At 35.9% G+C, this 26,583-nt stretch overlaps 2 protein-coding genes and 1 long non-coding RNA gene across 5 annotated transcripts in view; 1 reads left to right on the top strand and 2 right to left on the bottom strand.

Moving 5' to 3' along the window:
- The window catches only part of LOC139823664 (condensin complex subunit 1-like), a 53,323-nt gene that overhangs the window by 7,499 nt on the left and 19,241 nt on the right, over positions 1–26,583 (top strand). Inside the window, exons 2-5 of the mRNA XM_071796181.1 lie at positions 525–814; positions 8,799–9,040; positions 9,116–9,236; positions 9,305–9,504. Coding sequence (XP_071652282.1) covers positions 525–814; positions 8,799–9,040; positions 9,116–9,236; positions 9,305–9,504 — 853 coding nt within the window. The remainder of the gene's footprint in view (positions 1–524; positions 815–8,798; positions 9,041–9,115; positions 9,237–9,304; positions 9,505–26,583) is intronic.
- Positions 1,905–7,321, bottom strand: LOC139823633 (uncharacterized). Its single transcript, XM_071796154.1, has 3 exons — positions 5,675–7,321; positions 5,345–5,586; positions 1,905–5,246 (listed from the first exon to the last, which is right to left on the bottom strand). The coding sequence occupies exons 2-3, from the start codon at positions 5,567–5,569 to the stop codon at positions 3,387–3,389; spliced, it is 2,085 nt and encodes a 694-aa protein (XP_071652255.1). The 5' UTR covers positions 5,570–5,586; positions 5,675–7,321; the 3' UTR covers positions 1,905–3,386.
- LOC139823634 (uncharacterized) lies at positions 11,197–13,931 on the bottom strand. 3 transcript variants are annotated; one of them, XR_011734832.1, is made up of 4 exons: positions 13,875–13,931; positions 13,186–13,314; positions 12,238–12,824; positions 11,197–12,050 (listed from the first exon to the last, which is right to left on the bottom strand). It is a non-coding gene; the product is annotated as an uncharacterized lncRNA (long non-coding RNA). The 3 variants fall into 3 exon arrangements; XR_011734833.1 differs by lacking the exons at positions 13,186–13,314; positions 13,875–13,931 and adding an exon at positions 13,087–13,135; XR_011734831.1 differs by lacking the exons at positions 13,186–13,314; positions 13,875–13,931 and having other exon boundaries at positions 12,238–13,006.

The raw sequence follows: 26,583 nt of genomic DNA on the forward strand, positions 1-26,583 counted from the left end.
ATTGGTCTATTTACTTATGCACATGTGTATGGACCAATCAATTTTGTTATGCTTACGCATTATGCGTTGTGCAGAAGTGTGTTCCCCGCTTTACGCGCGTGAAAGTTGTTTGTGCGACGCTATCATTTCGGCGCTTAGCCGCGGGCGACGACAGCGTCTCTATCTTACGTCTCGCGTGCCATCTGCATATAATAGAATTAGTGGTTGAGATTGTTGAGAAGCCATTGTTGCGTTGCATTGTTCGCAGTTCGCATTTCGTTTCGCGCATGAGTGCCGTGAGTTGAGGTGAAGTTATCCGCGTAGTTCTTTGGTGTCCTCCGACGGCTCCGACGACCGCCCGCGTCGTGAATAGCTTCCCTTTCCCCTCGCGTGATTAGGCGTGATCCGCGGCGCCGTTCAGACCGTTTCCGCGCGCGCGAAGATATGTATATAGCCGGGCCGAGCGGACTCACGACGGCAGCGCGGGTTCACGCCGAAAGCGCCGATTGCCGAGTCACAGTGCGCGCACGCTTCGTCCTAATTTGCACCCGGGGGAAGCACGAGGTTGCGGCGTCACCGGCGACCTTGCGCGCGATCATTGCGACGACGGGCGACGTGGGTGCCGCGCGTCGGAACGTGCACGCGGACACGGCGGCACGTTAGGTGTTGCATCCGAGCGACCGCGTACTGCGTGCGTTTTTCTCGGAGAACGGAAGACTGCCTCCCCCTCGCTCGAGTGCCGGGTCGCGGAAACGGACCCCCGTCGCGCTTTCTTCGCCGCCGAGACTGCCGAGAGACGGAATTTAGGTCTAAAGAAGTTCACGAACTATTAAAGGTAAGTACACTTCTATTGTAAATATATTTAGATAACCAGATAACAAAATGCCCGCAAAGTGAGCTCACGACGCGTGCATGTCGTGCGGATAATTTGCACGGCGTGCACTCATGGTGCTAGACAGATGCGTCCTCAAATGATGCTCATATGACTCGCACGCGTGAGTGCCGCATGCATGCGGGTCATATGAGCATCAATTGCTCTCACCTTGTACCCTACTTTTTAATATAAATATAATATGTACTATTACAGTTATAAAAACGTTAAATTAAAGAAGACCAAATATATACTTATTTATAAACATTTTATTTTAAAATTTGCACACACGTGAGTGCCGCATGCGTGCGGCTCATATGAGCATCAATTGCTCTCACATATATTATACATACATATATACGCTCTCTAGATATACGCTCTCATACATTTTATAAAGTTGAAACTCAATGAAATCATATCTCGATACGACAGCAATTAAAACCGACAAGTTTAAAGGATTCCGCACCAAACCACGGAAAAATGAATCCCGGTCAAATTGGCTAAAAAAATTTAGTATGATGTAGTTTATAACGTTCTGATGAAAAGTGACTATGAGCACTAAGTCCAAAAATGGACAGTTTTCGAGTTACAGAGCGTCAAACATCGGAAAAATGGGTTCATCGGCTCATGGTAATCCTTAATGTGTGCCGTCATATTGGTGTGTGCCTGTGTGTGTGTGTGTGTGTGTGTGTGTGTGTGAGTGTGTGTGTGTGTGTGTGTATGTGTAGGTGTAAATAATATCACGCGCGCGCGCAATCACACACATATACACACGCACACTCAGTCAGTCACACATACTCACATACTCACTTCACACACACCCACACACTCACTTACTCGCTCACACACACACTCACTCACTCACACACCCCCCCCCCCCCCACACACACACACACACACACACAGGCACAAACCAGTACGACCGTACACAGGACTATCTTGAGCCGATGGACCCATTTTCCTGATGTTTGACGCTCTGTAATTCGAAAACTCCATGTTTGGACTTTGTGCCCATGGGCACAAAGTCACTTCACCAGGACGTCATAAACTACATAATAAAACTACTAAATTTTCAACCAATTTGATCGGGATATTATACTTTGACCATAGATTTACCTAAATAAATATAATTTCTTGTAAAGATAGCATACATGTACAAAGAGAACGCGCAATGTTTTTTTTTCATATAAATTAATTTTACATAAATTAAACTTATAACTTTTCTTAAATAATTTATACCAATAAAGATCTGATTTTAACGTCAATATTTGTAAGATGGTATTTTAAATTTCTTCTCAATTATATTTTCTATAATACCCGATGTATTCTTGTTCTTCTGAATCCTCCTCTTTTTCGTTCTTCGCGTCATGACAAACATCTTTCTCCTCGCCTTCCGCGGTGCAAACCTCAGCTTCTCCCTTTGCCAGATTGTCTACAAAAACAATTTATCAATTTAAAAATCTCTTCGAAATTATTTCTAAAACAAACATTTTCTTTCATTCTTCATTTTCTTCTTTTTTTTTTCTTTCATAAATATGTATTCTGTAAATTCTGTTGCATGCTATTAAAGCGAGGAGCACACACTTCTGCACAACGCATAATGCGTAAACATAAGAAAATTGGTCTATTTCCTTATGCACATGTGTATGGACCAATCAATTTTCTTATGCTTACGCATTATGCGTTGTGCAGAAGTGTGTGCTCCCCGCTTATGGGGGATTGTCATAAACACGCATATATACGCACACGCGTAAACGCGCACGCACATGCACTCACACACGCGCACAACCAATATAAGTATTATTATTATTATTACCTCTATCAATACTTGAAACGTCTTGGCTGTCTAAAATAGTGTCTTTGTCATCGGAAGTACGACGACGTTCGTCTCTACGATCTAGGGTTCTAAAGCATGGAAAATTTTCCGGTAAAATTGGAAAAATTTCCGTTTTTTTCGGAAAAATTTCCATTGTATTTTTTTCCAAGAAAAATATGAAAAAATATTTAATTTCTTTGTTTTGTATATTTTGCTTAAAACCGTTACTTAAAAATCTTAAGAGACTACAGAAAACTAATATTCTTCTTTACGTTGACATGAACTACATCCTACATCACATGCACACAGCACATTCACCATAACTCAGAATGTCATCAAATCCCGTTGATAATACTGGCACATAAAGACGCATTTACAGTAGGAAAGGCAAGTTTCTACGGACTACGATAGATTTAAATTAGCAAAAAGTTCAGTGTCAAGTTTGCCCCGATGTCGAGTTAGCCCCGGTCTCCCCTATTACTTTTGATAGTTTTGCTAAAATGAGGGGCTTTGTTAGAGAGAAAAAGTCATATGTTATATGTATATCCAAATTCTCAAATTATATTTTTATTTTGAACAGACTTATATAAGTTTCAAAAATACATTGGTACTAGTTACTAGTGCATCACAAATATCACAATTGTCAATTGCACTTTGATCATCTCCTCTCGCTTATTTTACTTATTCTTATGCAATTGGCACATTTTGAGAAATTGAGACTCATGACTCTGAGTCACTTTCACTTTCAGTTTCAGACATGAAGTCTAGAGAATCACAGTCTAACTCAAAACTTAAACCTATATCAGCTATATCATTGGTGCTGTCAATAGGAACAGGTACATAAGAGGTATCATTACAACTACTTTCACAAAAATCTTTATTCTTAGCTTTGGACGGCTTCTCAGGTAATGCATTTGCAGTGAAACGCAGGTTGGATTTGATTGCAACCTGCTTTTGAACTCGCTCATTAGTCAACCTGTTTCTTATCTTTGAATGAACAAAGCCATGGGTTGACCAGTTACGTTTACAAGCAGCTGAACTAGGTGGAACATTAAATAAACGCATAGCAATAGGATAAAGATTTTGATCTGAACAAAATCCTCCCCACCAAGTGGCAGGGCTCACATGAGCGGCAGCTTCCCAGATACTACTATCAGAGAAAAAACCAGTTTTTGTTCTAAATTCAGCTAAATTTGCCAAGACCAAACCTTTTTCCAAGTTCAGGAATTCACATTGCTTACTTATAAATTGAAAAGCTGATTGCTTTTCAACTAATTCTAAATCTTTACCTAATTTTTTTGGATCTAGTAAATTGGCTGCAAAATGAATTTCTGAGTTACAATTGTACAGTCTTTCAACAATAGCTTTATTCACTTTTATTTTCTCTTCACCGGTGAGTATTGAAGAAGTATCGACTGCAAGAGAAACATTAGTACTAATCTGTTTTGTTAGTTGGGGCACCTCTGAAAGTACAGTTTTATCACTTTCTACTTTAGATATTGCTTTAGCGATTTCAATCAACATTTTGTACAATTCACTTATAAGTTCCCAAAAACCATCATTGTCCAAAACCATATCTCGTATTTCTCTTTTAACATCAAGATTTTCCTCAATTACTGTAACCTGCATTGCTGCTTTGTTGGATCTGATTGAGTACAGAGAAATTACTAAGTAAAACCATCTGGTTTTTGGTGGCAGCTTGAGAGAAATAGCCTTAGACCCATATCTTTCTTTCTGCTCTGACTTGAAAACAGCATTAATAACATGATGATTCTTGAATTCTTTAATTACCTTTTTTACTTTTTTATTTATAGACTGAACGCTTGGCTGTTTGATCATGTCATTCACAAGCAAATTTAATGAATGTGCACAGCAACCAATTGTTACAATGTGAGGATGTTTTTCATTCACCAGAGACCACGCTGCACGCATGTTAGCTGCATTATCAGTAACAATCAAAAATATACGTTTCACATCTACATCATCTTTGACAAGATCATCTATTATCTTAAGTATTTCACTAGATATAAACTTGGCTGTTTCTCGCTCTTTACCAGGTGCGACTGATTTCAAAAATATCGGTTCTGGAGTGGATATGACAAAGTTTATTAAATTCTCTCCCCTTATATTTGTCCATCCATCAGTTATAATACCCAAACACGGAGCAGCTTTAATCTTTGCTTTCACAGACTGCATAACCTGGTTATATTCAGAATTTAAAAGAGGGTTACTTATTTGGTATGCAGATGGAGGTTCATAGGAAGGACGCATGAGAGACATAGCAAACTTCCAGTATGGATTTTCAAAGATGGAAAAAGGAACACCAGTAATAAACACTGCTCTAGCCAAAGCATGATCAATTTTTGTCTTCATTTTATTCGTAGTCATTGAAACGAATTTCTCTAAGGTCTTATTAGATCTTGAGGATTTTGAAGTGCTTGAGCTTGACACTGAGGACGTGCTGGCTAGAGTTGATTCAAATGAAGGAGCAGCATTAGGTACGGACAAGGGCATAAGATTGTTATCCTCATCATCATTTGTATCGCTTTGAATTCTTAACCTCTTTGTACTTGAATGTTTCTAAAACATAAAAAGGAAAATTAAATGTGTCACTGTTTTGGCCAATTTTTATTTTTTATGATTGTTAATTCTTTTTAAAAAAAGACTAAAAGATTAACTTGGATAGCTTTCTGAGTTTCTTTTCTTGCACTCTCCGGGCATTGTTTACAGTCTTTCGCAATGTGCTGAATCATCCGCGTAGCGTTGGCAAAGGAATACTTTAGGTTACAATAGCTACAAACTGCTATACAGGATAGGGAGGTTTTGGTCGTTTTGGAAGAAGTTGATTGACCTTCTGATGTCACAAAATGTCGCCAAATACTAGCTTTCTTACGTCCCACCATGTATTTCTGGCAAGAAACTGGGAAAAAATGCAATTGTTGTTATACGTAAAGTTCAGATTTAATTGGATAGATAATAATATTAATAATGTAGATAATTTTGCTTACCAAAGATTGTTTCTTTTGTCAACTAAAAAAAACTTTGCCTCGCAGCGTCGTGGCCGCGGCTTCTTCCTTACACCCACCTGACCCACCACCCACCACGTCTCCACAGCTTCCTCCGCAGTCAAAACAACAGCTTCTTAGGTTATAGCAGATGACAAATCGGTGGCCTTAGGCCCACTTCCACGAACGTCGGTTAACTTTTAACTTTAGGTTAACTCACTCTTTGTCTCTTTCTAAGGAGGACGTTAGAAAGAGACGAAGAGTGTCGAAGAGTAAGTTAACTTAAGGTTAAAAGTTAATCGACGTTTGTGAAACTGGCCTTTGCTTACTCACACAAGTCACACAAGAAGTCTGTTTTCTATTGCTGCACTGCTGAATAGTGCTGAACTAGTGCACACTGGTGCACTCAAAACTGCAACAACTCGAAGACCCGAACTAATGACGTCAGAGAAAAATTCTACAGCTGTAGACAGGTCAATTAAAAGCAAAATAACAAAACAAAGTATTTTTCTAATTTTTCTTATTTTTCGGAAAAATATGAAAAATTTCACGGAAATTTTTCTAAAAAAATATTTTTCCGAATTTTGAACCCTACTACGATCTCTACGCTGGAATTATGACTACTTCTTAGCGGTAAATCCCGAACGCGATCTTCACTGCCGTCTAAAGTATCTTTACGTAATCCTAAAAAACCATAGGTCAATCGTTAGATTTTTGATACAGTCATGCCTTAAAAAAATATGATCAAAATCGAGAAAAACGGCGGTGTATCAATTCATTCAAAATATATAAATATTATATATATTTATATAAATAATCCTACTAACCGCGCGCAACCGGCGTTGATCGATTAGCTCGATACTCCTCCTTACGACGGCGACGAGGGGCGAATGGCGAGGCACGGACAGGCGTGAAACCGCGCGAGCGGAAGCGTCCCGTTGAGATATAGGCTGCAGTCCATTTAATGCTATAAATGCTTCGAATTCTCTTCTCTTTTCTTTCAATGAAGAAAGAAGAAAACAAAGAACGCTTCAAAGCATTTGTAACATATCAAATGGATCGCAGCCATAATCGACCGGCTGGTCGCGCGCGGATACGCGAGATTCTTAAAATTCACACCGCCAGACGAATAGGCAAGGCTCGAGGATAAGCCAGGAAGGCGTGGATGGCCCGTGAAGGCAGAAATGGGTACACGGGAACTATATATTATTTAAGCACTCGGATACAGAGCACGCGGAGCACGCGAAATGTTACCGCGAAGACATTCGGATCACGAAGGACGACAAATGACAATCCAGCCGCTGCTGCCGAGCGAGTCACGTAGGCGGGCGAACAATGAAAGCACGCGGGGTCGCTTAGGCGTGAGGCGTGAGATGCGCATGGATCGCGCGTGAGCGGCCGGACCACTGAGGAGAAGTTTGGGTGGAGATCGAGCTTGGATGAATAAATTAACACATTTCACGATCTCATTATATATAGACCCACACAATTTGCATAATTAAATAATATAATAAAACTAATAAAATGATATAATAAAATAACAATTACATTAAAATTGCTATTTTAATCGCTATGCGGGCATTTTGTTATTAAATATTATAATATAATAAATCGCGCGCGGATATTATAAATTATAATATATATACTTTCGTGCGGGGTCATGTTACCTTCACGGCGTGATTATCACACCGTGCATGCACGAACGCATCATGCTCGCTTCACGAAGTGATTTTGGCATACGTACCCAAATTTATACGTATTGTAACGTTTTTGCCATTTTATCTGATATTTAAATATTATTTTTATATGTAGTGCGATCTTTTACGATCAATATTATAATTCATCATCAATTATATATTAATCATAAAAGATCGCACTATGTCATCATGTGTGTGTTCAATATGCCATCACGTGTGTGTAATCACTATCCCATCACGTGTGCGTAATCACTGTACCATCACACGTGTAATCACACGTGATGGCATAGTGCGACCTTCTATACGCGCACGTATGCCAAAATCACTTCGTGAAGCGAGCATGATGCGTTCGTGCAGGCACGGTGTGATAATCACGCCGTGAAGGTAATATGACCCCGCACGAATTGTTATCTGGGTACTGCATGACTGCAATTTTCCGTGCTTACTTCTCTCCTATATATGTATGCAAAATTATTGTTCGGCATCATTCCACAAGCTCACAATCATGGCGTATATATAGGCTTGTTCGTTTTCGCTGCGCTTCTGATCTAGTGCAATAAGTTAGAATAAGAATAAATATATTTGTTTCATTTCAACTTATTGTACTAGTTCACAAGTGCAGCGAAAACGAACAGGCCTTATGTGAAATCTAGATTCTATTAGAAATATCGAGAGCGCTCTATCACGTGGTCGATATACAGGTGACATGCTGCGACCGCGTGTGTGTGCGTGCCGGGCCTGTCGAAAGTATGGTTCGGAGCGGCATGTCACCTGTATATCCATCACGTGATAGAGCGCTCTCGATATTTCTAGAATCTAGATCTCATATATATACGCCATGATTGTGAGATCGTGGAATGTTGCCGAACGTACATAATTTTGCGAACGTGCATAATTTTGCGAAGGGTAATTTTGCGTACATATACAAGGTGAGAGAAGTAAGCATCCTCAACAATAACTTTGCATTAAATATATGAATAAACTTATTAAGGGGTTAGACCACTGTGTTTCAGGGTAATTTTCAGGAATTAATTTCTAACAAAATATTTAAAAACACCAATAATTTTTTTTTATTATCTTCTATACACATTGAAGAACGTGTCAAAATTTTGTTGTCCAAAAAAATATAAAACTCGTCGAGTTAATAAAAGTTATATAAAATAATAGTATTTTGATAAAAGTATTTTGAAATTTTAGTTATAGTATCCAAACGTTAATTTGCGTTATACTTATTTAAGGACTAAAATGATAAAGGTGTCTTAGATATAGGTATTTCTAGGCATTTACCTTAGATTTAATAGTTGAACGCGCTCTATCACACATTACTAAATGTATTTAATATTGATTTCGTTCGACGATAAATTATAAATATTTTGATTGTTTTAAAAATAAATTGAGAATATATTCTAATGAATGCTGTATGTGTGTAGGTCTTATGGGAAAAGTTCTCCACGAAATATCCGGACACATCGCCAATTGATAGCAAAACCGCATTAATGATAATAACGATGATAGCTCAGGCAAAATCTAACATAGCATCTGATAATCTGGACGTGTTAATGAAGATAGGATTTGGTCCGCGCGCGATGGACGATCTTCTTTTAGCGCGAGATGCTTGCAGAATGTTAAAGATAAAACAAAGTAACAAAGATGTCGAAAACTCACCTGTAAGGTAAGCCTTCTTAGCGGTAAAAATAATTCAAAGTTTTTTGTAAAATTGTTAATTAAAAAACATTTTCTCATACAGGTATCCTAACGATCATGATCTGTTCAAAGAGATCGTGACATTATTAATAGATTTTTTTACCAGTACGGAAGGGAACGCTTATATTTCCTTCGCGACGGATGCGCTTAATGCTATATATCACGTAAGTGAGATTGTCGCACGTTAATTAAATACATTTGAAATATACTGAGAGTTTTACTTTAATTACAGTTAGCGAATCAACCCGACAAGTTGATAAAGGAATTGCTATTGGACATCATCGAGAAGGGTCAGTTAATGACTAAAGATACGGATCAAGTGTCAGATGTATCGAGCACTGTACTTTCCAGATTGCTTTATATAGTCGGACACGTTGCCATCAAACAGTTAGTTCACTTGGACGTGTCTATTTACAAAGAACTGAAGCGGGTGTCACGTCTGACGGTATAATCACCACTATATTCCAGCCGCATAAATTTTTCGATTTCTATCCTCATTACCCAGCATCTGAAAACAATATTATAATATAATTATCACTCTTTAAAGTAATTGTCACAATAATCATTACTCAGCTGATGCGAGCACGCGTTCTTAAAATAGCTGACACGAGCCTAGAGAACATGGCTGCCTAAAGGCACCGTTTCAAGCTTAAGCCCCGTTTATCATAAATCACACTATAAACTTTTGGACAAGCACTTATCAGAATTCCCTAGAATCAATAAAATCACTTACAAATTGCTATTTAATGCTAATACAGCTCCGGTAACTTAGCCGGTCAACTTCGACTTTATTAATTTTCATATTTTTTTATCGTTTGTTGGTGATTGTTGGCCTAATTACAACGTTTGTTGGTTCTTAATTTTTTTTTAAATTTAAAAAGAAAAATTAGCATTAAGTTAGCCGGAAAAATTTTATTTTTAATTTCAAAAAAGCCTAATCAATGCGTAATCGTTTGGTGATGATTGTTTGTCTAATTTTAGCGTTTGTTGGTTTATTATTAGTCTTAAAAACGAAAAAAACGAAAAATTATCTCACATATTAAAGTAATCGAAGATTGATTTATTTGCCTACGACTTAAGCTTTATTTCTATCAATTTAAGGCTAACATCTATAAAACTGGCTATGAATACGGGCCTTAACATCGGCAGAAAATCGCAAAAAGATCAAGAAACAGGTGGTACATACCTGTCTTTTTGCGCCGTCATCGTTTCAACGAGAGACCGAGTGAGATTAGTCTTCAGTGATATGAATGTTTATTTTTGCTGTTTTTTTGGAAATGTTGCTTTATTTTAATTTGATTTACTGTTATATACAATTATTTTATATGAATTCTATAAAAACACAGAAGAAGAATATTATATTTGATGCATGGCATTTGTTAAAAATTATCTTCTCGAGCTAAAAATTACCTATTTCTTTACTACAAATAAAGTTTGAACAAATATTTGAACGTAGTCACTTTGAAAGTATTCTTAGAAAATGCATCTAATATATCTACATTTCAAAGCATTTGAAGAAATATAAGTTTATAAGTTCTACTTTAAACATAAAATTGTGCTTAAAATGGATTAATTATGAATTTATCATTTTCTTCCCATGAACTCTTCATTCAAGACGCCTAATTGTCAAAGTACGTATAAAATAAATGTCAAACTTACCATATGTGCTAAAAAAAATGATAGAATAAAGTATATCATACATACCTAAATGTGATCACTTAAAAACATGATACAGTGTTTCATGATATGCGCATTATGTTTGCGTTTAAAGAACTGAAATTTAAATAAGTTGTATTTTTATAAATAAAGATTATTTATGTGATCATTAAGAATATATATTATTTTATAAGAATATAAGCTTCAACCTGATTGAATTTACATAAAATTGAAGAGAATTCTCGTATTCATACGTGAATATACGTTTCCTAGTAGAATTCTCTTGAAAAAAAAAACCTACTTCTCCAATGTATGCTACCGTTTCTCACTTGTGGAAAGTGTTTTACTGTAAAAATTATAGATTTGTTTGAAGTAACAAAACGTCATTTTTTTAAAGAACCTTATTATTTCATACAATTTTCATATAGATCCTAATGTTCATGTCTTTTACAATAAATAAGTACTATATGTATCTCAGGTCTATATTCCACTTCTTAGCAAGAACTATTCTTACAAATTATCTGCACAAGTTTCTTAAAATATAGTTTACTTACTAGGAACTCGAACTGGAGCTTTACGTTACATTGAAGTGCTATGCATTAGCAAACAGTATGTTTATATATAGTGAAACCGAATCTATAAGCAATATAATACATATACAGAGTAAGAGTTAGAGAATAGAATTAAATTCGCAGTTTACAAATAGTTTCGATTTACGTTGTACAAAATTAATGTTATAATGCATATAAACTACGTATATTCATATATCTATATATATGTATAGATTATAAATAATACTTTTCTAGCGTCTAACTTCTCTTTATCATCTTTCATTTTTCAATAACTTCCTGAAAGCTAGCGTCAGTGTTATAAAATATAAGAACGTATATGGGCAAGAAAATAAAATGAATAATGCGATAATGATTTTAATCCTTTTCTCGTTATAGCACAAATGTGTTGTTAGGCCAAACGTTCTGTATCTTACAGCCATGGGTGCCACGAGGGATCCATTCTGCAGAGATTGTCATGGCTATTGGCAGCGGCTACTAGTGTGCTGACCTTACTGTCAATGCCGTCAAAATTCGCGAGAGAATTTAGTCTACCGACAATCGCGTTGACCGCGTGGTTCACCATCTTTATCAGAAGTTCACCCTTTAGATCGGTCGGCTCTTGTGATGTGCCCTCGGCGTCTTCTTGCCGTTTATGGTCCGCGATCACTTCATCCCGCAAAATTGTGCGAAGTATAGCATGCAGCTAGAACGTGGGCTGAACCAAACAGCGCGCTGTGGCGATCGCGCTAGCGGTCAATGGTCCGCAAACTCCTGCAAAAGAATTAACATCGTGAAACCTGAAAGAATTTGGCAACGGTCTGCACAATAATGAATATCGGATTTACTACAAGTATTTCTATATAACATTTGAATTTATCCAAGCACAAGGGATGTCTATATCAAGATATCTTTATTTTCACGTCGACAGACGAGAAGATTAAGATTGTGTCTGACTGACCTATAGTTGTGAGAAATTCGAAGATATTGGGCGTCAAGCGGAAAGGTACCGGTCTCTTTGCATCTAACTCTCCGGAGATGTCATCGATGTCGAATTTGAAATACGCGATGTTGATTAGACTGCGCAATTTCCAAAATTTATGTACTGAACTACGTATGCATCCTTCCGCGTATCAATATTCACAACTTTCGCTCAATAAAGAGCTCTATCTTCAGAAAATATAGCTATAACTGCTGAACTAACCTAAAAAAAGTTACACTTTTATTAACTCAATCACAGTAAAAACAAAGTAACACTAAATATGCATTATAAAGAAATATATAACTTTACCTTTTATTTGAACCTTGAAGATTTTGTAAAACAGGTGCAACTTGTAACATAAATTATAAAAGAATATATAAAAAAAATATTCCTTTATAATACGCAGACAAGAACAGGTGACGAAGAAAAACCACCGAGATTTGTCTTCTGCGCAAATACTTGCTCGCGCTTCTTTCTTCTTAATTGCAACAATTGGTTTCTACGTTCATCTTTCCGAAGATTCTTCTCAAAATGCTTAGATGACTTTCCGATAACATTCTGTTTATCTATGCAAGAAAAAATAAAATATAAATCCTCTTATAGCGTTTTTCACTGGCAGAGCTGGTACGCACTCAGTGCACATTAAAGCTGTTGTACACTGATTTAATCTCTAATATTCAAAGTAAAATGCAAATATTTCGACTGATAAAATACGCAGTACATTTTTTATCAAATAATGCAATCATGATTTAACCTGTTTATACTAAGCATACACATTACGTTGATTTGTGTACGACGGCTTTCATGTGCAGTGCACTAAATGCGCACCAGCTCTGCCAGTGAAAAACGCTATTAGAAATCAAAGAACGTTCTGCTCAAAACATTAGCATATAGAATTCTACATTAATTATCTTAATCTAATCTCACTCGGTCTCTCGTTGAAATGATGACGGCGCAAAAAGACAGGAATCACGAACCACCATGTTTCTTGATCTTTTCGCGATTTTCTGCCGATGTTAAGGCCCGTATTCATATGGCAGTTTTATAGATGTTAGCCTTAAATGATAGAAATAAAGCTTAAGGGGATCCTAAAGCCGTCTGTAATACCGGCTTTTTTTCTCAGCACTAATCTTTTAATTGGCTTTATAGAAATGCAAATTTCTTGTCTAGAATTAAAGTACGCATCAAAATCTACGTCATGGTGGTCGAATTTATATCGAAAACGAGAAAAAATTAATATTTTTGTAAATTTTTGGTATATGTCACGACAATATTTGCTTTGTATAAAAATTCCACAATAAGTATCTACAAAATTAGACCGGCATGACGTAGGGACAACATTTAAGAACAATATCGTGCAATTGAAACTAAGAATAAAGGCCTACAAAAAAAGATTATTGATAAGGAATGCAAATCCAGAAATTCTAGCCTAGAAAAGAGGTGGAGGAGCAATGTAGCATGTAAGAATAGTTACGCGATTTTGAAAGAGATGTCGCTGCCGAACATGTCGATGAAGACATTACATTACATACTAGTGTCTTATCTGTCAGACTCAGAAGAGGTTAGAAACACGCGGCCGTCTCGACCGCGTGTTTATAACCTCTTATGACTCTTACTACGTTTACGCTCCGATGTGTCAATTACCCGGAGCCCGGAGGTATAAGGCACCATAACAGTCCTCACCCGAGGACGCCCGAAAAATCCCCCTTACTACGTTTACGCGAGCGTTACTTTTGTAGTAAACGATAATTCACTCGTTTACGCGGAGTAAATTATCGTAAGTTACTACAAAAAATCCCGTTTACGCGAAGGAATTATCGTAAGTTACTACAGAAGTAACGCTCGCGTAAACGTAGTATCTGACAGATAGAGACTTGTGCAGAATATGCACCGCAATAAAAAATTTATTTTCTGACAATGTTACGTGACTTGTGATGTTATCAAATAATGTGTCATGAAGAGCTCGAGATATGTGATTACATTCTGATAATGACCAACGTACAAATCTCTATCTCATTATTATTATCTGCAGCATTTCTTATATGTCCAGCGTTTCTTATGCATTTTACATTATTCTGTATTGTTTATAATGTTTCAATAAGATACATTTCTGGTGTACATTGTACATTGGTTATTTACAAATTAGAATATAATAAGAATAACATCTTTTTCTTATTTTATTATAATTTATACAATGTTACAATTTATGTTATCAAGTAATGATTCATGAATAGCTGGAGTAAGATATGTTATTTAGCAGTGTTATATCATATAACAACCAATATACAATGTACAACAGAAATGTATTTTATTGAAACATTGTAAACAATACAGAATAATGTAAAATGAGAAATGAGAATTGTACGTTGGTCATTATCTGAATGTAATCACATATTTCAAGTTCTTCATGACACATTATTTGATAACATCACAATATTAGTGAATGCAAAGTAATAGCAGCATAAATCATCCGCGTCCGGTCGGACGACGGCACGTCAATTTTCTCATGATGAGTCAATCTTGGTGGCGGATTCGATTTGCTCGGTTTCGGCGGCAATGCGGGTTTTGTCTTGTCTTCTATTCGCGGCTCATTGAAATTCTTCCTCTCGCTGTCGCTGCTCTTCGACACCGGCCTGTCGAATTCGAACGGCCTGTCCGGTGTTTTCGCGGGGATTTCGAACTTGGCGGCCACATGATCGCCCACATGTTTCGTCGCGGGATTTGGTTCATATTTAGCCGACACCATCTCGAATTTGCTCTGGCCGCTGCTCTCGTACTTGTTCGACTCAGACTTATACTCCGGTTTATACTGACTGGCAGCACTCGAAGGATCGTGCTTGAATGTTGGATTGTGATCATACTTGTTCGACAATCTTCCTTCGTGCTGTTGCTGCTGTTGCTCGTGTTTGGTATACTGTTGCGAATTCTGACAACCAGGCTCGTATTTAACATTGTGCAGGTGCTGATCATGTTTCGCCTGACCTCCGATTGGATCGTGCTTGCTGCTTTGTTGTTGAATTTTGTACTTGCCCGTATTTCCCGTATCTCGATCTGGACCACGTAGTTGTTGCTACGGTTATCGCGCTGGCTGAAACTGGTAATAACGATGAAGGCGTATTGGCGTAATCAATGAGACTCGCTTCATTCGGCGAAGTGTCGCTCGATAATTTGACCCTTGCACTGTCTCTGTTAGACGATTTCGGACGAGTCGATTTACAACGGCTTACAACTCTTACAAGGAGATCCTCCTACGTGATACGATTTGATTTTGACGAAACTTGGCAGAGCGATTGGTCTTCATATTAGATAATACGAGGCAAACTGATAAGATGCACTATTCAAGCGTTTTGGAGTTTTGAGGCATTTTCAAAATTCGAGCGTCTTATAAGCATTGCAATAGATTAGTTTTTCAAAGAGCGCGTGGCTCAGCGAGAGCGTGCGAGACTCGTAGTCCCAACGTTGCTAGTTCTAGTCTCGTTGAGATATTTTTTTTTTACAGTAACAATGATATTATTTTACACAAAATAAATGTACATTGAGGATAATATGTTTTATTAATTTTTTTTTGACAATAACTACAAATGATAGGGAGGTATTTATAAGTGACAAAACATGTTTTCCGCTTGAAACAACCATGCAATTGTAACCATGTAAAAACACAGCTTTTATAAAATGCGTAAAATTTCGTGAAAATTATTGCACTTTTGCTTCTTTTTTATGACAAATATTTGCAGTATATATATACTACAATACCATCTACTTCCGAGAATAAAATATGTGTGTTTTACATTTATACATTATTTTAAAACATTCTAAATAACAATAATAAGAGAAATAGGATCGTAACGATATACAATCAATTAGAATCAAAAGCCATGCGATCCAAGCTTAGGTCTTTGACAGCCTTATATTAGTTTCTGTATACATATATGTCTATATATATACATATAATTCTAAATAACAATTTTACATTTATTACATACGGCAATCACCTATACGCACATATACATTTATTACATTCAAGTCTGTAGTTATTGTCATAAAAAAAAAAATGAAACATATTATCTTCAATGTACATTTATTTTGTGTAAAATATTATTATCATTTACTGTAAAAAAAAAGTACTTCAACGAGACTCGAACTAGCAACGTTGGGACTACTTACGAGTCTCGCACGCTGCCGCTGAGCCAAGAGTTCTATGAAGATTTAGTCTATTGAAATGGCTTGTAACACGCTCGAATTTTGAAAATACCTCTAAACTCAAAAACGCTTGAGTAGTGCGTCTTTTCCGTTTGCCCTGTATCACCTAACATGAAGCCCAATCGCTCTACCAAGTTTCGTCAAAATCGATTTGTATCACGTTGTAGGGTCTTCTTGTAAGCCGCCAGGCCAGGCTTGGGCTGAGCATGTATCGCACACGGATAGACCGAGCGGGTCTGTGTGCGTTCCGTCACACGGATAGGTCGATCGTCTCTGTGTGTGTAAAGGTTCCTAAACCGCCAGGCCAGGCTTGGGCTGACAATCGCGTATCGCACACGGATAGACCGAGCGGGTTGTGTGCGTTCCGTCACATGGATATATCGATCGTCTCTGTGTGTGTGAATACTTTTACGTCACCCAGCGGACAGCGGGAGACAGAATATCATTCCCTGCTTTTCGCTGTAACTCACGCGTCGCGGCTGCTTCTTCGTACTGCATTTTTCCATACAATATTTATATAAGTATATATAATATATATATAATATTTATTATATATATTATATAGATATATACTTTTATATAATATATATAAAATATGTATATAATATATAAATATATATACTTCTGTTATTCAGAACGTAATAAGTTTTTCAAAAATTTATAAATAAACAAGATATTAAATACATTTTTCTTATAAGTACAATCGTTCAACTCGTATTTTTTTATGTAAATATATATTGAAATGTATATAAATACTACGTACATACTATATGCATATGATACATATGTGAAATATTTATTTGTATAATAAACATATCTACATAGCTCTCTACATCAGTTACGAAATATTACAAAATTAGGAAGCAAAAAGTATCACAGCGCAAGTTTTGATCCTGCGTCTCCACTATTCTTATTCTTGCTGTCAGTGCCTCAGTGCACAGATATATAACATCTTTCTTCAATTGTACACTATAATCGCCCATCAAGCATTACAAAATATAAGAACAAGGGGCACGCGAAACATACGGATAAATGTATTTTCTTATACTCCACATGTTGGATGATTTATATGTATTGTTAGTATACATTTAAAATATTGAAGGGTATTGAAGTATTATGCATGATAAGTTTTCTGTATTTGTTATGTAAATTAAAAAATAATAATATAACAAATAAAGAAAACTCATCACGCATAATTTCAATATTTTATACTAACATGTAACGTGTATATGGAATATAAAAAAAAATACATTTATCCGTACGTTTCGTTTGTGCTTTGTTATTATATTTTGTTATACTTGACGAGCAATCGATAGTGTAAAAATAAATAAAGATGTATGTTATACATCAGTGCACTATTATTACGTTTACGCGAGCGTTACTTCTGTAGTAACTTATGATAATTCCTTCACGTAAACGGGATTTTGTAGTAACTTACGATAATTTACTCTGCGTAAACGAGTGATATATCGTAAGTTACTACAGAAGTAACGCTCGCGTAAACGTAGTATATGGCACTGACAGCAAGAACAGAAATAGCGAAAACGCAGGATGAAAACTTGCGCTGTAGAATTTTTTTTCCCAATACTTGTTCTATTTTGTAACAGGTAGCTATATTAATTTCTTACTGAATAGAAATAAACTTGAAATTATCATTTCTTTCCCAAATACAAATCAATATTTCGCACATGTATCATATGCATATAACATACACCTGCAGTTCCGTGCAATGATATATAAAATGTAAGGCAGCTCATAATTCATTCATTGAATAATAGTAACTAACGGTTACCGCTAGGTCGTAATTATTCCATAATATCCAGTAAAAATTTATAATATAACATCAGTATATTTGCGGCTTTCGCGTGCTGTAACACGCGACTCGCCAATCGCACTCATTGACGCGCATATCGGGACGCGTGCAACCAATTACCACTATACTCATGGATGGCAGCGCGTTTGCATTCCCGGACGTGAGAAGTGGTGTACATACATGCACTATGTATTCTGCGGAACATGCAGTATATATGCAAATATATGTACATAAATTAAAAGGAATATATATTTTTTGTAAAAAAATACGAAAAGAAAAAACAATTAGACTTGTACGAAACATATTTACTTTTTTGTAAGTGATTTGATAATAAATATAGACAGACATTTATTTGTATGTAGTACATACATATGTATATATGTATTATAGCTCAAAAAAAGAAGTATATCAAAAATAAAAAATAAGTTTTGATCGATCCTACAACTTTATTATTATTTTTGTTGTTATTGAATATGCTATCATTCAGTTTCGATCGCTCCAAACATTTAGCATAGAAAAATATTATTCACCGAAATTATCATGAATACTACGATAGGAATAAAAGTAATATTGTACATGTAAGAGTTGATCGAAATAAATAGTCAATCACGTTTTCCCTTAGCATAATGGAAAAAGTAACGAAATTATTATTCCTTATTTGATGCATTTACGTTTTAATTCAAAATAAAATATAACATTTCTGATTCGAGGTCTACATTATAATAACAACGCGAAACTTATTGCAAATAAGTACAAAGGAATATTGCACACTAAATACTGCAATATACATTTTAGAGATGTGTGTATGCAAGACCCTTTCACATATACACACATGAGCTAGTATGAAACAATACGTAAAAAGAGTGAGACAGTAGAGTAAGGAGGATAGTGGGTTGCGAGTCGCGACGTGAAAACAAAAGACATTATAGGAGATCATCTGATCGTTCAGAGATCCGTAGTAACGAACGCGTTTTCGCTGTGAGTTACTTTAGTGATTGTGTGGTGTGAATTACGTATGTCATTGCAGTATTTTATTAATACTCGCAGTAGTACATAATAGTAATTCTTGTGATAATTATGGGTGTACATGGAAAGAAGCCTCTCTCTGCCCGCAGGCCCTCTCTGAAAAAGGGTTGGGTACAAAGGTTAGTATATTTGTCATATAAAATTTCTACAGACAAATACACAGACAGACAGAGTAGACAACAGACAGTTTTTGTTATAATCATTTCGTTTAGCAGCGTTTAGCAGCGCTCTATACGAAAAAAAAACAGAATCAGTGCAGATCTACCAAATTCGTTATAAAATAACAGTGATATCTATGTATATTTCTGTTCCTAGAACATTTTATTACATATAAAACTAAATAAGAAATAACGCAAAATGTATACAAAAATATCTTTTTCGTGGTGTTGTAAGTATCCAATGAGATGTGTATTCTAAATTCTAATAATGTCCTTTTTTTGTCAATCTTGTATATTTTTTGATTTATTGTAAGGAACTTTTTGAAATTGACTTATGTATTATAAGTAGTCTAAATTCTTTGATTCTTTTACTCTGACCCTTCATATCTCTAGAACCAATTCTCACCTCAACTTAAGATTTTTTTGTGATTGATGTCTTATCATAAGGTATCATTTGGCACACAATTCAGTTCCAATATCGCGTAACCAACAATGGGCAATTTTTGGGGTCACTATTTTAAAACATTATTACGAATATTTTGGAAAAGAAAGCAAAATAAGAAATATCAACATTATATTTAAAATTAAATGTTATTATTTTTTATATGTAATAAAAAGTTTTGAACAGTCCCATTTTAACTTTTGCACTGCAATATCTCAAAAACGATGATTTTAATAAAATGTTTTAGACAGAAGTTGTAGGGTTTCAAGGGGGACGTAAAATGTGACAACGATTTGACCTTGGAATTGTTTGAAGGCCACGTGAGAATCACCTGCAGTTTCTTAAATAAAATCCCCTATTTTTCGTTGCATATTTTTATTGCTTACTTTGAGAGCTTTTCTTACAACTACTACTAAAAACAAATTCCTTTTGATTGTGTACTTATCGAAATATGAATTGACAAAGTTCAATATTTTTCAATATTTAGGTGACAAAATCTCTATTACTTCTCGTCGGAGAGAAAAGTGATATAAGACTTTCTTGATTTGATTCCAAGAATATGATGTTTCAATAATGTTCTAAATTTTACATAATTTTTGCATATTATAACATATTATGATGACAGTACACAAATATTTTGAAATGTTGAGGCACTATTGCAACAATATTTTGTCGAGAGTAAATTAAGTTAAAAAGTGTTAAATTACTTTTTTCTTCGACAAAAAATAATCGAGATTTTGTAACGTAAATAATGAAAAATATTGAACTTTGTCAACTCATATTTCGAAAAGTACGCAACCAAAAGGAATTTGTTTGTAATGTTTTGAAAAGCTCTCCAAGTATGCAATAAGAATAGGGAATGCAACGAAAAATAGGGGGTTCTATTTGAAACTGCAGTTGACCCTGCGTGGCCTTCAAACAACTATCCAAGATCAAATCGTTCCCACCATCTGTTTCCCTTGAAACCCTACAACTTTTGTCTGAAACATTTTTTAATAAAATCATCGGTTTTTGAGATATTACAGTGCAAATGTTAAAATAGAACACTTTGTACAATTACAAGAAATAAAATAAAAAAATAATGAAATTATTTTCAATTAAAAATAAATAAACAAAAAATAATATTATAAATGTTTCATATTATATTTAAATTTATACATAAATGCAAATCAGTAACTGAAAAGAATTGTTTTTAAAAGAAAAATACAAAAAATCCTTTGTTTCTATGTTTGTTATTATATTGATATATTGATATATTCTTTCGTCTTTTCTCTCTCTCTCTCTCTCTTTCTCTGACGGTACTGGTAAAAGACCAGACGCGTCTACTTTGACGGAATTGATTGCAATAACAATCAGTAGCGTCTTTTCCGACTGTACTGGTAAAAGACCAGGCGCGTCCACTTTGACGGAACTGATTGCAATAACAATCAGTAGCGTCTTTTCCGACTGTACTGGTAAAAGACCAGGCGCGTCCACTTTGACGGAACTGATTGCAATAACAATCAGTAGCGTCTTTTCCGACTGTACTGGTAAAAGACCAGGCGCGTCCACTTTGACGGAACTGATTGCAATAACAATCAGTAGCGTCTTTTCCGACGGTACTGGTAAAAGACCAGGCGCGTCCACTTTGACGGAACTGATTGCAATAATAATCAGTAGCGTCTTTTCCGACGGTACTGGTAAAAGACCAGACGCGTCCACTTTGATTGTAATAATTTTGTAATAAAACATGTTTACGTATATTTGCAGTGAAAGCAATAACAAAAAAGAAACAAAGGATTGTGTAATTTTGTAAAAGTTGTAACTGTGAAGAAATTTGTAACAAACACGAAAATAATCTAAAATACAATTATTTCTTATGTAATATAATTGCGCAAATAATTTGAAATACTTTTGTGTATAATAAAATTTTTATTGTTTGCAGGCGACGGTTAAAGAGGCTACGCGAAGAGGAAAGTAGCAAAAAGAGTACGGATTCAATGTTCAGTACCGAAGAAACGTGCCTCGATGTAACGCCAAAAAAAGGTACGTTTAGCGATGTCGAACAATGCGAAGATGTCGATACTCTTGTTATCGACAATACAGGCCGATTGGATCCACATTGTATCCAAGAACGCATGATTGAAGGCCGTCGCATTGTCGATCTAACATTTCTGTGGAATAAAATCCATAGAACATTCGACAATCATGCGCAAGGTATAGAGTGCCTATTTAGAGATTGGAAACTTGTAAAATCTCAGCGCAAAGGGTTTATGACACAGTTGTTCTTCAAGTGCCAAATGTGCAATTATGAAGCCAACATCTGGTCAGAACCTACACAAGCAGAAGGTTTGGATATTAATACAGCTGCTGTAGCAGGAACTGTTACAATGGGAATTGGTTTTGCCCAGCTTGAAGAGTTGTGTGCTGCCATGAATATTCATTGCTTGTCTGAGCCGACTTATATTAAATATAGAGAAGATGTAGTCGAAGATTTCATAAAAACAACCATGGAAAATATGTTAATGGCTGGTGAAGTTGAAAAGCAACTTGCTCTGCAGAGGAACGATGTTATAAACGGTATTCCGTATATAACTGTCGTAGTGGATGGTAGTTGGATGAAGAGATCATATGGTAGCGCTTATAACTCTGTCCGGAGTTGGAGTCATAATTGGTTACCATACGAAAAAGGTTCTCTTCACTGGTATCCGCAATAAATTTTGCTCAATTTGCGATATGGCGGAGCAAAAAGGTGTCAAAGCAAAAGAGCACAAATGTTATAAAAATTTTGATCGCGACGCAAGCTCCACAAGAATGGAGAGCGATGCCATCGCAGAAGGTTTTAATTGTAGCCTTGATATGCATGGGCTCATATTTAAAACGGTTATTGCCGATGGTGACAGTAGCGTTTTTCAGGCTATTCGAGATAACAATCCATATCGTGAGCAAAGGGTGACAGTTGAAAAAATAGAATGCATAAATCATTTACTTCGCAATTTATACAAGAAATTGAAAACTGTAGCTGAAACAGTTCAGCCAAAAACGCAAATACAGCGTGGTTTTGTGCAATCGCGAAATGTTGTGAAAAGCAACATTTTAAATTTCAGAAAAGAAATAGAAAAAGCTGCCGAGCAACGAAGAAAAGAACAGACATCTCAACATATAAAGGTTGTGGAATTACAGGAAGATATATCGAATATTCCTAGCCACATTTTTGGCGAACATAAACAATGCGAAGCACGCGGTCGCCAATGTAAAAAGAATGTTGATAAAATGGAAAAAAATCATGTTCCATCTCTGAAATCATTTGGTCTGTATCAAAAAATAAAAAATGTTATTACGTATATAAGCACTAAAGCGTACAGCTTGTTGCTAAATTATACCAATAATCCTGCAGAATCGTTCAATTCGATAATTTGCAAAGAAATTGGTGGAAAGCGAATTAATTTTGGAAAACGAGGCTCTTACAACGCTAGAGTTGCAGGAGCAGTTGTGCAATACAATACGCAACAAATACTTACAGAATTGCATGAAAGCTTGTGTAAAATTGTTCCACCTATTGTTGAAAATTTGGAACATCGCCGACAAATCAAAGTTGCAAGAAATAGAGAATCTCGAGAAGCACAGGGAAGACAAAGACAGCCCAAACAAAAGCCAGGAACGGATCGTTATTATGGTCCCAAATCGCAAAAACCGGATCTTCCGTCAGAGATATTTAATCAACTCCGACACAAGCATTTTGAAAAGTTATCCGAAAATGCGATTAACTGGCAGCAAATTGAAATTGAAACGAGAAAGCAACGTGATTCCGAATTATGGTTATTGTTGAGACGAGAAATGTTGACAGCGTCTCATTTTGGAACCGTGTGTCGCATGAGACCGACAACGTCTTGCGCAGCGACAGTAAAAGCCATTTTGTATTCTTCATTCATTGATTCCGCAGCCACGAAATATGGTCGCGACAATGAAAAAATAGCGAGGGATGAATTGGCTATCAAATTAAACAAAGAAATAAAACCATGCGGATTATTTATTGATATTGATCATCCGTGGTTGGGTGCTTCTCCAGACGGAGTTATCGACGAAAATGGTCTGGTTGAAATAAAATGTCCCCACTCGGCTGAAAATTTAACGGCGGAAAAAGCCATAGAGACATTGCCTGCTATAAAAAGCATCTTTGATAAAAAAAATCCGCAAAATAGGAATCACGGGTATTATTACCAAATTCAAGGCCAATTAAATGTAGCACGACGAGAAAATTGTATATTCGCTATTTGGACTCCACAAAGCATGAAAATATTGCGCATTGATGTAGACAATATGTTGTGGGAAAATGAAATGCTGCCTTTATTAACACGCTTCTATGACGAATGCATACTTCCAGAAATCTTGGACAGTCGTCATAATAGGCATATGGCAATCAGAGATCCAAGATATATTATAGAAGCACAGGAAGCAAGTAAAAAATTAAGTAGTCGAAAAACTATTGAGCAAAATGCAGTAAAGAGCGAAAATGTCATTAATGAAAATAACGAAACGTTAAAATGTGACATTTCGCCGATGAAAACAGTAATTACCACTGCTATGATTGCTCAAGATATGGAGCAGGATGATGATTGTACATACATTGGTACAAGCTACAAGCGAGATATAACCGAAGAGGATAAGGCAAGACAAATAATAAATTTAGATAAAGTTATTATACCTATTTCCATTGTGAGAGAGAATGTCTTGTCTGGCAACGAATTAACGGACGAATCAATAGATGAATTTTTACGCATTGTGAGACAAAGTACTCCTTTTGAAACGCAAAGTGTACAGTATCAAGGATTGCCTGATTATATTGACGCTAGTAAGAACGATTTAAGCTTACAAATAATTGGAGGAAAAAATCAATACTTTGCAGATGGAATTCAACACTGGCGATGTATATTTTGTGATGGCACCAAACTGTTCGTATATGACAGTATACCTGGCTGTACATACGACAGATTGGTGCTCAAGGAAAGAGAATATATAAAGCGTCGATATCCAAAAATAAGGCAAAGTGATATTATTTTTGAGAAAATCGATGCACAACCAGACGGTATAAGTTGCGGAATTTACGCCGCAGCTTTTGCCACAACTGTAGCCTTAGGAGGCAATCCTTGTGATGAAAAATATTCCAAGGACGTAAAGTGCATGAGACAACACTTTATGAAAATTATAGAAGAGGAACATCTGTTGTTATTTTCAACACGTTCACAGTACTATTTACAAAGTTACGATATGTATAAATATATTGTACAGATAAAACATGTCTCAATAAGTAAAAAATTTTTTTGGTATTGGAAAACTAAATGTTAGAGCGTCTGTCCTGACGCAACTGACAAAATAAAATGCCACAAACGTTTATCCGGACGGTACTGATAATAATAAAAATCAGATACGTCTATTCTGATGGTAGTGACAAAATAAAATGTCACAAGCGTGTATTCGGACGGCACTGATTATAATAAAAATTAGATGCGTCTATTCTGACGGTAGTGACAAAATAAAATGCCACAAGCGTGTATTCGGACGGTACTGATTATAATAAAAATCAGATGCGTCTATTCTGACGGTAGTGACAAAATAAAATGTCACAAGCGTGTATTCGGACGGCACTGATTATAATAAAAATCAGATGCGTCTATTCTGACGGTAGTGACAAAATAAAATGTCACAAGCGTGTATTCGGACGGCACTGATTATAATAAAAATCAGATGCGTCTATTCTGACGGTAGTGACAAAATAAAATGCCACAAGCGTGTATTCGGACGATACTGATTTTAATAAAAATTAGATGCGTCTATTCTGACGGTAGTGACAAAATAAAATGTCACAAGCGTGTATTCGGACGGCACTGATTATAATAAAAATCAGATGCGTCTATTCTGACGGTAGTGACAAAATAAAATGTCAGAAGCGTCTACTGTTATGACGGTACTGATTATTAGAAATGTATCATTTTAAAATTAAAATCGGAGAGACGAACATAAATATATTGGGTGCGTTCTTACGGGAATAGGCGTTAAAGGGGCCTATTCTGTAATCCATCTATAATATAATAAAAATCAGAAGCGTCTGTTGTGACGGCATTGATTATTACATTTGGCATCGGCATTGATTAATCGGAGAGACGGAAGAAAATATATTAGGTGCATTTTCACGGGAATGGGCGTTGGAGGGGCCCATTCTATAGTATCAATAATCAAAATCACATAATTTAGATCTTTTTTGTTACATTTGAAAAAAAATGTGCTGTGCATGTATTTGTCACTTGATTATATGGAGGGGTAAAAACTATAGTGGTGTAAGTCAAATTTTTAAAAATATTTTCTCGTGTGCATGGATGCAATGGATAAATTGGCGGATAAAGAGAAATATTACATACATCATCGTTATCCCAGTGTAAGCTTGAATGACATAATTTTTGAAAATGTTAAACCTGAGAGAGAGAGAGAGAGAGAGAGAGAGAGAGAGAGAGAGAGAAAGAGAGAGAGATTGGACGAGTTGTGGACTTTATTCTGCAGCTTTCGCCACGACTATAGCTTTAGGAGGTAATCCTTGCGAGGAAAACTACTCCAATGATGTAAAAAGTATGAGAAAACATTTTTGTAAAATTATAGAAAGCAATAAACTGCTGCTTTTTCCCAAGAAATAAATTCAAGCTTTTTATTTACAA

Source organism: Temnothorax longispinosus, unplaced genomic scaffold (genome assembly GCF_030848805.1).
Source record: "Temnothorax longispinosus isolate EJ_2023e unplaced genomic scaffold, Tlon_JGU_v1 HiC_scaffold_15, whole genome shotgun sequence".
In the NCBI taxonomy this organism is placed as follows: domain Eukaryota; kingdom Metazoa; phylum Arthropoda; class Insecta; order Hymenoptera; family Formicidae; genus Temnothorax; species Temnothorax longispinosus.